At 39.9% G+C, this 13,532-nt stretch overlaps 1 protein-coding gene across 2 annotated transcripts in view; it reads right to left on the reverse strand.

Moving 5' to 3' along the window:
* The window catches only part of PARN (poly(A)-specific ribonuclease), a 160,248-nt gene that overhangs the window by 34,314 nt on the left and 112,402 nt on the right, over nucleotides 1–13,532 (reverse strand). For both annotated transcript variants that reach the window (XM_079720022.1, XM_079720021.1), the window contains one exon: nucleotides 8,231–8,420. In XM_079720022.1, the coding sequence (XP_079576148.1) occupies nucleotides 8,231–8,420 (190 nt within the window). The remainder of the gene's footprint in view (nucleotides 1–8,230; nucleotides 8,421–13,532) is intronic.

A 13,532-nucleotide genomic window follows, 5' to 3' on the forward strand; every position in this document is an offset into this window, starting at 1 on the left:
CATGCCTCTCTTTCCCTTTGTCACAGCTTACCCTTACCCTTCCCCATATCCTCAAGTCCATTCTCAAGTAGGTCTGTGTCTTTATTCCCGTTTTACCCCTAGGTTCTTCATGACATTTTTTTTTTTTTTTAATTCCATATATATGTGTTAGCATACGGTATTTGTCTTTCTCTTTCCTGCAGTAGAACCAGGGGCAAGAAAAAAGAAACAAGGGAACGTCAACACTGAGAGGGAGTGAGGGGCCCCCATGGTAAGAGGGGTGGGGCTCAGGCTGTAGGGAAACATTCTGAGATGGGGGGTGGGGCGGCAGGGGTGGGGTCTGAAGGTGAGAGGCCACCACTCGGAGTCACAGAAGCACGAAAGCAATGAATGTGCAAACAGAGGACCAAGACATAAGAGGACAAAAAGGGCTGAGTACAAGTTTCTTCTGCTACAGACTGAGTGGTATCTAACCATCTAGAAATCATGGGGAAAAGGAGCTTCAAAGAAATTCTAGTATACAGATGGTAGATGGGAGTTTGAAAGACAGTACCCAGTGAAAGGGTCAATGATCTTTTCTCTATTTGGTGTGTTTTCCTTATTATTTCAGTGTAGTAAAGGGCTTTCATAGGTTCACCCAATCTTATTTTTATTATATACCTCTTAAGCAAAAGTTCTCCTGCTACAGGGATTTTCAAAAATCTAACTCAAAGGGCCTCAAGAGTTTGTATCAGTTTCCCAGTGTAAAAACACTTGGAATTTAAGAGCTAGAAGGAACTTTAACATTCTTTCTGACAAAATGCCTCACTTAAGACGAGAAAACAGAGACAAATCCTGGGCTCTTGCTGGTATTCACTGAAGGGAAGAGTGAATGAGGTCTTTCCCAAGGTTGGGAAAGAACCCAAGCTAGAACCCTTGTTTGTCCAGCTGCCTAGAAGTCAGTTCCCTTTCCACTCTGTGGCCTTGGTTGTCTCTAAGGCATTTTTCAGTCGGAGGAGAGAAAACACTTGCTCCACAGGCCCATTTATGAATAAATGTGTAAGCAGTCTGACAAAGCAGTGGGTCCCGGAACACAGTCTCCTTCATCAGAATTCTTCTTTGTCTCTAAAGGGCTCCCCCGCCCGGCCCCTATTTCCTAATGTAATATGCACATTCAATTACTAACTGCTAACTTTAGATGAAAATTATATGAAATCTGAAAACCATAGGTTTGATATATGCTTAGCATTTCCTACATAAGCAGGAATTCCCAGGAGCTACTACATTTTCAAGGAAGGCTGAGACTTAGTTTCACAGAAAGGGAAGGCTAGAAGGAAGAGACTGACCAAAGGGTTTTTCCCAACAGTTGAAATAAGCCAAAGGGCACATAACCCCTAGACATGATTGAACAAATCTCTGTAAGGGCAAAGTGGCTTTGGAAAACCATTTTCTTTAATTATAGAACATCGTTAATAAAATGAGAATGGTAATAGCATCTGTTTTTCAGGACTGTTTCAAACATCAGTGTTTATTTATGGGGACTAAATATCTATTAGTGAGATCTTAAATGTTTTCGCTTCCACTGTAAAGGAGGATTCTTCAAACACCATGCCAACCTGTACTTATTCAGAGCTCTTGCCACCAAACCAAATCTTTTTCCCTTCTCAAGCAAATTTATGTCCAGTCCAGTTTCCCAAAGCCCTATCTTTTGTCCAGTAATCAACTATAAACTCCTTGAATATTCTGAATCTATTATAGAAAAGAAGCCTGCTGCCACAATACCAATGCAAACAGCAGAAGAAATGGACATTCATCTCTATGGGCAACAGTAACAGCCAACCCTAGAAGCTCGGCTGTTGTGACGTGTCTTCCAAGGTCTCAGATCAATTCTCTAGAGCCAAAGAAGTGAGTCAAAGAGCCAACCATAAGGGCCCTGCACGATCTTAACTGGATCCTTCTAATTATGCCTGAATTTTTATGTTTATACTTATGTCATCTCCCCCATAGTTTAGTCCCTTATTTTCTTAAGATTATTAACTTTTAAAGAGAGAGAGAGAGAAAAGGAACAAAAGCAACAACATATCAAGCTTACAAAATGTAGAAGCAAAATATGAGACAGAAGATCACAAAGGATGGGAGGGGGTTGATGGAAATATACTCTTGTAAGAATCTTACATTGTTCATGAGGCAATGTAATTTTCACTTGAAGATAAACTGTGATACATTAAAGAGGCGTATATTATAATCTCTAGAGCAGTGCTTGGCCAACAGAAATATTTTGTGAGCCAGATATGCAATTTTAAATTTTCTAGGAGCCACCATTAAAAAATAAATAGGGCTTCCCTGGTGGCGCAGTGGTTGGGAGTCCGCCTGCCGATGCAGGGGACGCGGGTTTGTGCCCCGGTCCAGGAGGATCCTACATGCCGCGGAGCGGCTGGGCCTGTGAGCCATGGCTGCTGAGCCTGTGCGTCCAGTGCCTGTGCTCCACAATGGGAGAGGCCACAACAGTGAGAGGCCCACATATGGCAAAAACAAACAAACAAACAAACAAATAAATACAAATGAAATTAATTTTAATAATATGTTTATTTCACCCAATATATCAAAAATATTATCATTTCTACATGTAATCAATTCTTCAAAATCAGGTGTGTGTTTTAAATTTACAACACATCTCAGTTTGGATTAGCCACATCTGAAGTACTTGTTAGGCACATGTGGTCAGTGGCTACCACTGGGCAGAGTAGCTCTAGAGCAGGGATCAGCAAACTTTTCTGTAAAGGAACAGATAGTGAACATTTTGAGTTTTGTGGGCCACACAGTCTCTGTCACAACTACCCAAATCTGCCATCGTAATGCAAAGGAGTCAGAGGCAGTATGTAAATCAATAGGCACTGCTGTGTTCCAATAAAACTTTATAAAAACATGTGAGCCTGATTTGGCCTATGGACTACAGTTTGCCAACCATTACTCTGGAGCAATGACAAAAAATAACACAAAAACGTATAAGCAAAAAGTTGACAGGGAAGATAAAATGGGAGGCTATAATATCAGTAAGTACTAAATAACACACAATTCATCCAAAAAGCGACAGAAAACAAAAGGACACAGAACAAGCAGGACAAGTAGGAAACAAATACCAAGATGGAATACAGGCTCACCTGTATCATTAATTAGATTAAGTATAAAAAGCGGGGATTGTCAGAGTGGATAAAAAAGCAATACTCAACCATAAGCTGTTTATAAGAAACCTACTTTAATTATAAAGACAAATAAGTTGCCAGTAAAAGGCAAACACCTACAAAAAACAAGAGTGGGGCTTCCTTGGTGGCGCAGTGGTTGAGAGTCTGCCTGCCGATGCAGGGGACGCGGGTTTGTGCCCCGGTCCGGGAGGATCCCACATGCCGCGGAACGGCTGGGCCTGTGAGCCATGGCTGCTGAGCCTGCGCGTCTGGTGCCTGTGCTCCACAATGGGAGAGGCCACAACAGTGAGAGGCCCACGTACCACAAAAAAAAAAGAAAAAAAAGAAACAAGAGTGGCTATGTTAATATAGGACACAATAAACATCAAAAAAAGGTTATTTCTAGAACTGAAGAGAAATATTCCACAGTGATAAAAGGGGCAATTCATTAAGAAGACATAACAACCCAAAATGGGCATATACCTATCAAAACAGTTTCATGAAGCAAGAATTGATATAATTAATGGAGAATTAAATCCACAACCATAGTTGGAGATTTCAATACCACTCTTAGTACCTGAAAGAAAAAGCAGACAACCACCCCCCAAAAAAACCCCAACAACAACAAAAAACCCCTAACCAACTCAGTAGAGATATAGAAGAGCTGAGCAAAACCATGAACCAATATAACTTAAAATATTAATGGAATATCACACTCACTCAAGTCCACATAGAACATGCACCAAGACAGACCACATGTCAGTCCATAAAATAAGTCTCAATAATTATCAAAGAAGTTCTAAATAACTCATGTGTTAAAGAAGAAAGCACAGGAGAAATTAGAAAATATTTTGTAATAGATGACAGTGAAAAGACAACACATCAAAATATGTGGAAGGCAGTTAAGCAAAAACTAAAGAAAAATTCACTAGAAAAGAAGAAACATAAAGTCGAGGAGTTAAGTTCCCACCTTACAATGGGAGAATAACATATTAAATCCAAAACTATTAAATTCAAATAAGCAGAAGAAATAATAAGAAGAGTATAAATAAATGAAAAAGCAAGACACAAATATAATAGAGAAAAATCAATAAAGTTAAAAGTTGGTTCTTAGAAAGAATTAATTGATAAACACCTAGCAAGGAAAAGAGAAAACTCAAATTACTAGTATTAGCAATTTTTAAAGGGACATAACTATAGATCCTACAGATACTGAAATTATAAGGGAGTATTTTGAGCTAATAATTTTATGCTAACAAATTTGACAACTTAAATAAAATGGAATATCCCTTGGAAAACCAAATTCCTAAAAGTGATACAAGAAGAAATAGAAAAGCTAAATAGTCCCATATCTATTAAAGAAATTGAGTTCATAATCAAAAACCTTTCCATAAAAAACTCTTATGCCCAGATGTCTTCACTAGTAAACCCAACCAATAATTTAGGAAAAAAAAAAGTCCTATACACACTGTCACAAAATAATAGAAGAGGAACTTCTTAACTATACTAGTTTTATGAGGTGAGCATAATCCTGAACCAAAACTTGACAAAGATGTAAAAAAAGAGAAAATTACAATCTAATATTCCTCATCCTCATGAACAAAGATAAAAAAATATTTAACAATATATTCAAATCCAACATGTAAAAAGGATAATACATCATGACCCAGTGGAATTTCTCCCAGGAATGCAAATCCAATTAAGCATTCAAAAACCAATCAATGTCATGCAAAATACTTACAAAGGGCAAAAAACATGTGACAATTTTAAAAGATACAGAAAAAGCATCTGAAAATATCCAACATCTATTCATGATACAAAGTCTTAGCAAACTGGAAATGGCGGGGAACTTTTTCATCCTGAAAAAAGACTTGTATGGACAACCTAAGAATTATAGTTCAAGGGGAAACACTGAACTAACTTCCCCTCTCTAATACTGGAAGCAAGGCAAGGATATCTACTCTTCCCACTTTAACAATATACCAAAGGTGCTAGTTGGTACAATAAAGCAAGAAAAAGAAATAAAAGACATAAAGACTGGAAAAGAAATAAAACTGTGTAAATTAAAAACTCTTCAGAATATTAAGAAAAAACCCAACCTATCAGAATAAGTGAATTTTAAAATGTTGCAGGATACAAGGTCAATATACAACAATTAATTATATTGTCTATAGAGAAGCAGCAAACAATTTGAAAATGAAACTTAAGAAACAATTCCATTTCTGATAGCATAAATAAGATAAATATTTAGGGAAAAATTAACATAAGACATATAAGACTTCTACAGTAAAAACTATAAAACAGGTCTAGTGAAGAAAGACAAGATCGTTCTAAAATTTATGTGGAATACAAAGGATCTAGAACAGTCAAAACAATATGAAAAAGAACGATGTTGGAGGGTTTATGCTACCTGATTTTAAGACTTACTATAAAGTCAGAAAAAAGAAAGTGTGGTATTGGCATAAGAATAGTATAAAAATGAGTGGAACAGAAGGGTCCAGAAATAGATCTAAACATACATGGTCAATTTATTTTTGACAAAAGTGCCAAGTTAATTTAACAAGGAAAGAAAAGTCTTTTAAACAAATGTTGCCAGAACAACTAGATATCCATATGGAAAAAACTAAACCCTGACTCCTATCTCATACAAAATTAATTTGAAATGGGTCAGACTTAAATGTAAAAGCTAAAACTATAAACCTTCTAGAAGAAAGGTTTCTAGAAAATCATTGTAACCTTATGTAGGCAAAGTTTTGGAATGGGGAAAAAACCCACTAACCATTAACAAAAAAAAATTAATAGGACTTCATCAACATTAAAAATATCTGCTCATCAAAATACATCACTAATAAAATGAATATACTACCCCAGACTCAAAAAATGTATTTGCGGCACAAAGGATGTGTATCCAGAATATATAAAAGAACACCTACAAATCTACAGTAAAAAGACAAACAACCTAATTAGAAAATGGGCAAGCGACTTAAATATCCACCTCAAGCAGAAGATATTTGAATGGTCAAGAAGCACACAAAAAGGTGGTCAACAAGAGAAATGCAAATTAAAATCACAATGCAATACCATCTTATATCTTCTAGAATGGCTAAAAAAGGCTGACAGCACTAAGTGTTGTCAAGGATGTGGAGCAATTGGAACTTTCATATAATACTGGGGGAGTATAAAATGGTACATCCACTTTGGAGAACTGTCCAGTTGTTCTTATGAAGTTTAACATACATCTATCCTAAGAACCAACAATTCTAATCTTAGATATTTACTCAACAGAAATGAAAACATATGCCCACAAAAAATTTTTTATAGAAATGTTCATAGCAGCCTGATTTATAATAGTCCCACCTGGAAACAACCCAAATGTCCATCAACAGGAGAACAGGTTAAGGCTGTCTATTCATACAATGAAGTAATACTGAGTAATAAAAATTAATGTACTCGGGCTTCCCTGGTGGAGCAGTGGTTAAGAATCCGCCTGCCAATGCAGGGGACACGGGTTCGAGCCCTGGTCCAGGAAGATCCCACATGCCGGGGAGCAACTACTGAGCCTACACTCTAGAGCCCGAGCGCCGCAACTACTGAAGCCCACGTGCCTAGAGCCCATGCTCCACAACAAGAGAAGCCACCGCAATGAGAAGCCTGCGCACCACAATGAAGAGTAGCCCCCGCTCACCGCAACTAGAGAAAGCCCGCGCACAGCAAGGAAGACCCAACGCAGCCAAAAATAAATAAATTTATTAAAAAAAAAATTAACATACTCCTGATACACACAACATTAAGGATGAATTTCAAAAACAGGTTAAGTGAAAGAAGCCAAACATAATACCAAATGATTCCATTTTTTATAAATTCCAAGAATAATCAAAATTAATCCACAGTGATAGAAATTTGAAATAGTTGCTTAGGACAGTGGGGGCTTGGAGTTGCTTGAAAAGGGGCACAACAAAATTTTGAGGCGGGGAGATAGAAATGTCCTACATCTTGCTTTCAGTGGTGGTCACCTGTGTATATGTAACTTAAAACTCTTTGAACTAAACATTTTAGATCTGTACATTTTATTATGTTATAATATGAGGTATGTTAATTATACCTCAATTTTTAAAATCTCTAAAAAACCATTTAAAAAGTAGGAAGGGGGCTTCCCTGGTGGCGCAGTGGTTGAGAATCTGCCTGCCAATGCAGGGGACACGGGTTCGAGCCCTGGTCTGGGAAGATCCCACATGCCGCGGAGCAACTAGGCCCGTGAGCCACAATTACTGAGCCTGCGTGTCTGGAGCCTGTGCTCCGCAACAAGAGAGGCCGCAATAGTGAGAGGCCCGCGCACCGCAATGAAGAGTGGCCCCCGCTTGCCACAACTAGAGAAAGCCTTCGCACAGAAACAAAGACCCAACAGAGCCATAAATAAATTAAAAAAAAAAAAAAAAAAAAAAAGTAGGGAGGGCAATCCAAATATTAACAGTGGTTGCTTCTGGGTGGTGGGATCATGGCTAATTTTTTCTTTGTTAATTCACACTTTTCTCTTCTTTACAATTTTCTATAAGGAACCCCCCCCATTTCTATACCTATGTTTTATAGTTTCACAAAGATTCTAAAATATCACCAGCATTTATCTTCTGAAAGTAGGAATACATGTAAGTAAAGGAAGTGTGTATCAAGTTCTCTTTCTACAGCAGGCATGTGGTGCAGTGTCTACGTGGGATATGAAAGGGGTTCAGAAGCTCAGCCAGAAGCAACGTGGCAGCCTGGGAAGAGGAAGAGATCAGACGGAAGAGTTCACCTCTGACCCTGGCTTTCTTACTGAATGGTGGCAAGTCATAGAGCCCCTGGTTCTTCACCCCTAAAATGGGAATAAGATGTATCCTCTTGTCTGCCTCATCTGGGTTTTGTGAATGTTAACTGAAATGGTCTATATAGCAAAGAAGGAATTAACGGAGTAGTAACTTCTGATATTATGTGAAAACTTAGAAAAAAGTCTTTCTCAAAAGTCAGATTTACTACTTACAGTCCTATAAGAAGCAGCGAGAAGAGCTTTGCTAGAACGACGTTGCCCTTTCAAATCGACAGCCAAGAACTCTTACCTATTGGCGGGGTAACAGTGATTCTGCAAAGCATAGGAGATGCACTGCGTGTTTAACCGCTTTCTCTCAACCTCCTTCCAACTATCTTCTGTCCACTTTCTCTTGATCTGCTTCTCCTCATGCTTTGTCCCCACATATTCAGCATAGGTCTGGATCCGATAGCTCTCTGCATATTTGCTGGTATTGACAGCTACAAGGAAAAGAAAAAATCCTTATCAAAGAGTCTGGCCTAGCCCCAGGGATGTCACTTCGGAAAGATGGCCTGAGGTAGTCAAAGGAGCCCTGGGGTGAGGTCTGCACTCCCAACCCCGCTCTGCCATTTAGAAGCCAGGTGGCCTTGGGAATGTCCCATAGGCTCTCCATATCTGAGTTTTCTCACCTGGAGAAGAGACAGTCACTGTTCCTCAATCTCCCTTACAGTGTGAAAATGCTCTGTAAACTATTCAATAACCAGGATGATGTAAGCAAAACGTTAATTTTCGGAATATTTGCAGGTAACATTACGGCCTGAAAATTACTCCTTTTCAGAGTAAGAAAATGAAAAACAAAACAAAACCACTAAGGGAAAACTGTAAACCCTCACTTATTTTGTTAAAAATAAAGATGACAAGAAAAGCAATATTGACAGCAGTGCTGATCACTGTGTTAAATACCAAAGGTCTACCATACGTCTGTGTCCGGTGCTTTGCGTACATGATGTCTAATCTTCACAATGCACTTGTAAGGGAGAATTGTCTTTGTTGAATATGAGAAAGCAGGTGCACAGAGGTCAGGGGCATTGCTGCAGGCCACACCGTGGGCCAGCGGCAGTGCTAGGCGGCAAAACCAGGCTGCTTCGACCCTAAGGCCAGGGCCCTGCCTGCCGTTCCGCACTTCACTTTGGACTCTGCAGAGTCAAGATATTCCCACAGTACTTGAGGCCTGCCTCTTCTCCTTCTGCTCTGAAAGCCCGCTAATTCTCTGTAATGTGCCTCTGGCAGGAGTCCCTGAAAACTAGAGCTTGTTCCCTCTTTGGTGTTAATGCCTGACTAAGGCCCGGTCCGTCTTGCTGCCTCCTTCTCGGAGGGTGGGGGACGGAACGTGCAGGTGGCCTGGGAGTGAGGACCCAGGGAAACCGGGAGGATGGGCCCCCATGTGCTGGCTCCAGCTTCTGCAGTGTGAGCACACACTCCCCGGCCCACTATCACTGCCACTGGTTATTACCCACACTAGCAGCAAGACTGTAAGGGCTGGGCCATGCTGGCAGGGGCTGCCAGACTTGGGACCCGGGCAGCTGCAAAAGCACCGTGATGTCTGAAATAGAGTATACCCACTTCTGTATACCCACTTCTAGCAAAGTTCTTGGATCAGAGTAGTTCCCAGTAAATATTATGTAAATGAAGCATGGTAGAATGCAGCAAGAGGTGACGGACACACCAGAACTGGACAAGGGACTACAGTACTTCAGAGACCTTAAACCACAGGGAAAGACAACTGGATAAGAGGCAGATACTCCCCACATACCCAGCCCCTGACACTTTCATCTTCACTCCAAGTGGACCAGATCTGCCTAAAACTTCTCAGCACAATAGGAGTTTATAGAATGTCATGCCCTAAATGTTTAGTCATCTAAAGAGCAAAGCAAAATAAAACAACAAAAAGAAAAATAAGAAAAGACACCTACTCTTATTATGCACCCCAATGTTCACTGCAGCACTATTTACAATAGCCAGGTCATGGAAGCAACCTAAATGCCCATCGACAGATGAATGGATAAAGAAGATGTGGCACATATATATACAATGGAATATTACTCAGCCATAAAAAGGAACAAAACTGGGTCCTTTGTAAAGACGTGAATGGACCTAGAAACTGTCATACAGAGTGAAGTAAGTCAGAAAGAGAAAAACAATTGTCATATATTAACGCATATATGTGGAACCTAGAAAAATGGTACAGATGAACCGGTGTGCAGGGCAGAAATAGAGACACAGATGTAGAGGACAAACATATGGACACCAAGGGGGGAAAGTGGCGGGAGGGTGGGGGGGTGGGATGAATTGGGAGATTGGGATTGACATATATACACTAATATATATAAAATGGATAACTAATAAAAACCTGTTGTATAAAATAATAAATAAAATAAAATTCAAAAGAAATTTTTTTTACTAAGAAGTTAGTTTGCTGTACTTTTCAAATATTCACTCTAGAGTTTAACAGGAAAAAAAGAAAAGAAAAGAAAACAACCCTAAGGGTATTAAAGAACTTTCATATTATCCCAAGGAAGCAGATTGAGTTAGTGAAATGTGAGCTCAAAACAGCATATGCTCTGACTCACTACAAGGAGGGAAACAGAAAGTACCCAGCTCTGCAGATACACTATCGACCAAAGTCACTCAGATCAGAGAACCACAGAAACAGGATCCTTTCTTTAAAATCTTATTCCTCAGGACAGTTACTCTTCTTGCTTTCAACGGACTACACTTCTGACTTTCTCGGCTCATTTATCTAACCGCCCCACAACCTGTATACACAACAAACATCATCCATCCGTGCCTCTGTCTAGCAGCTGCTCACTGGGTGTCTGTCCCAGGGACGATGCTAGATATTTGGTAAAACAAGACACAATTTCCACCCTCTTGAGCTCACCCTGTCACATGCAAGTTTTATGCAGTTTCCTGTAAGCTTGAGACTACCTGCTAAAACAGGTTCATCTATCAATGCAATACATGAGAACCCACAGATTCTACATGATTATTCTGTCCCGATCGTTGGCAAATGAGCATCTCCTGGATTTTCCTCTTTAAGTTTCATTCCTTACTCAGGCAGGTTGATTTTGAAGTGTGCCCCACAGGGATGACACGTGCAATAATGCCTCTCTCGAGTTTAATCTGGATTACCAAGTAAAAGAGGAGGCTTGAGTCAACGTTCCTCCTGAAAGCAGAGGTGATGATAGTAAAGGAGCCAAGATGATCTACTTAACAGTATTCTACTGTTTCCAGTAATTTAGCTCTCAGCCCCATGGACAAATGTTTCAAAAATTCCCTAACCATGGCGGGGAATTTATCTGAGCACATTTGGAATTAGGATCACTTAAAGGGGGAAACAAATAACAATCCACTTTCCACGGCTGGCCTTCACATGGCAATAATTTACCAGCATTCCTTCAAGTCCCAGCAGCTTTGCAACTCTCGGCCTTTAATCTGGAAGCCAAGCTCTGGCCCAGAGCCACCCTTCTAATGGATGAATCAGCAAAATGAATTGGCTGTCAGCTGTGTCCTCCAGTGATTCCAGCTCGTCTGTCAGAAGCAGCGTGGCGCAGGCAGCTTGGTCACACTAACCTTTTCCAAATTTGTCAGGAAAATGATTCAAGGCCATCTTTTGGCCGTGCCACTTTGTGAAAGCCACTGCGAAACCAAACACGGTGAAGGCCCTTCCTGGTTCCTTGTGGGTGAGTGAGAGCAGCTCCTCTCCCCACAGTCTCACCCACCCATGGCTTCACTGTGTCGGGTCCGCTGTCTCGACACTTTGTGCATTTAATCTTCACAACCACCCCATGAGGAAGAGATGTTCTAGTCATCACACAGACGAAGAGACTGAGCATCAGGGGAGCCAAGCAGCTTGGTTATGGTCTCATAGGGTGAGCAACAAGGCTGGTATGGAACCAAGATGTGACTTTTTTCTAAAACATAACACTGCCACAAGTCTGATATATATTTGTGTATATTTATGTGTCCATTTAGATGGACGATTATCTTATAAAATGCTTCCTTTAGAGGAGTTTTAAAGAACTACTTAAAATGTTGAGATTTGTTTCTAAAAATGTAGACCCTTCCATTACTGTCAAGCAAAAAATCTCTCCAACTAAGTTGAGAGATACATAATGTTCATGGACAAGAACACTTAACATAAGACATAGAGTCCTTCCTAAATTTATCTCTAGATTTAATGCAGTTTAGTTTAAAAAATTCCAACGTTTTAATAAAACAGTGAAAAAATTTTAAATGAGATTAAAAAAAAAATCTCAACAGAACACAGAGCAGTGGTAGCAAGGGACTGGGGAGGAGGTCAACCGCCAAAGGGATGAGGGAATTCTGGGAGTGATGGAACTGTCCTGTATCTTGATTGTGGTGGAGGTTACATGATGATGTGCATTTGTTAAGATGAAGACCTGGGCAACAGAACAGTGTATATTTCACTGCATATAAATTACACCTCAATTATTCTGTGGAATTTGAAAGGTTGATTCCAAATTTTAAAGGGAAGACAAATGGCCAATGATAGCCCAAACATTTCTGAAGAAGAATAAAGAAGGGGGACTTGCCTTGATAGCTAAAAAAGCTTGTTGTAAACCTGTAGTACTTAAGACAGTGTAGTAATGGGACAGAGATAAACAAACTGACCAGTGGTACAGAAGAGCCTAGAAACAGACCTATGCATCTGTGAAACTTTGATTTTTGACAGAGGCAGCATGACACTGTGCAAAAGGAAAAGTTGGAAAAATTGTTTATCCACAGGAAGAAAAAAAGAAATTGGATTCTTACTCAAACCAGGCCAAAAAATCAACTCCAGATGGATGAAGCACTTAAATGTCAAAAGCAAACTTTGAAAACTTGAAAAGAAAATAGAAGTGAATATCTTCCGGAGCTTGAAGTAGGAAAGAATTTATGAAGATACAAAAAATGTTAAGCACTAAAAAAAAGGATCAATAAGTTTGGCTACATTACTACGAAAACTTTTGGCCAACCGAAGACACATTAAAGAGAGGGAAGACAATCTACACACTGGGAGAAGATATTTGTGACACATACAACTGATGGAGGATTAGTACCAGAATACATTAAAATGCCTACAAATCAGTAAGAGAACACCTAACAGAAAAATGGGCAAAAGACACGAAAAGCATTCATAGTCGTTTCACAGAAAAGGGAGCATATAACGCCAATAATTATATAAAGAGTTGCTCAACCTCAGGCAAAGGCAAATTAGGAGCACAATATGATATCATTTTGTAGATCTGTAGAGGGAAAGGGAGAGGGAGGGGTAAGGGGGATGGGGGGAAGGTGAGGGGAAGGAGAGAGCGGGGGAGAGAGAGCGGGGGGGAGAGAGAGAGGGAGAGAGAGAGAGAACCAAAAAAGCAAGAAAATGATCAGCGTGACTTTCAGAAGAGTGACTGCCGCCCACAGGGGATCAGGGGGATGGGATGGGGAGGAACAACAGGTAAATGTAATTTATTAACAATATTTTAGCTCTTTGGTTGAGTGGTGGTTTCACAGATGTTCATTACATTTTAAACAAATTGTTCAGTTTTGCTGTTGTT

The sequence above is a fragment of the Hyperoodon ampullatus genome (genome assembly GCF_949752795.1).
Source record: "Hyperoodon ampullatus genome assembly, chromosome: 14".
NCBI lineage: Eukaryota > Metazoa > Chordata > Mammalia > Artiodactyla > Ziphiidae > Hyperoodon > Hyperoodon ampullatus.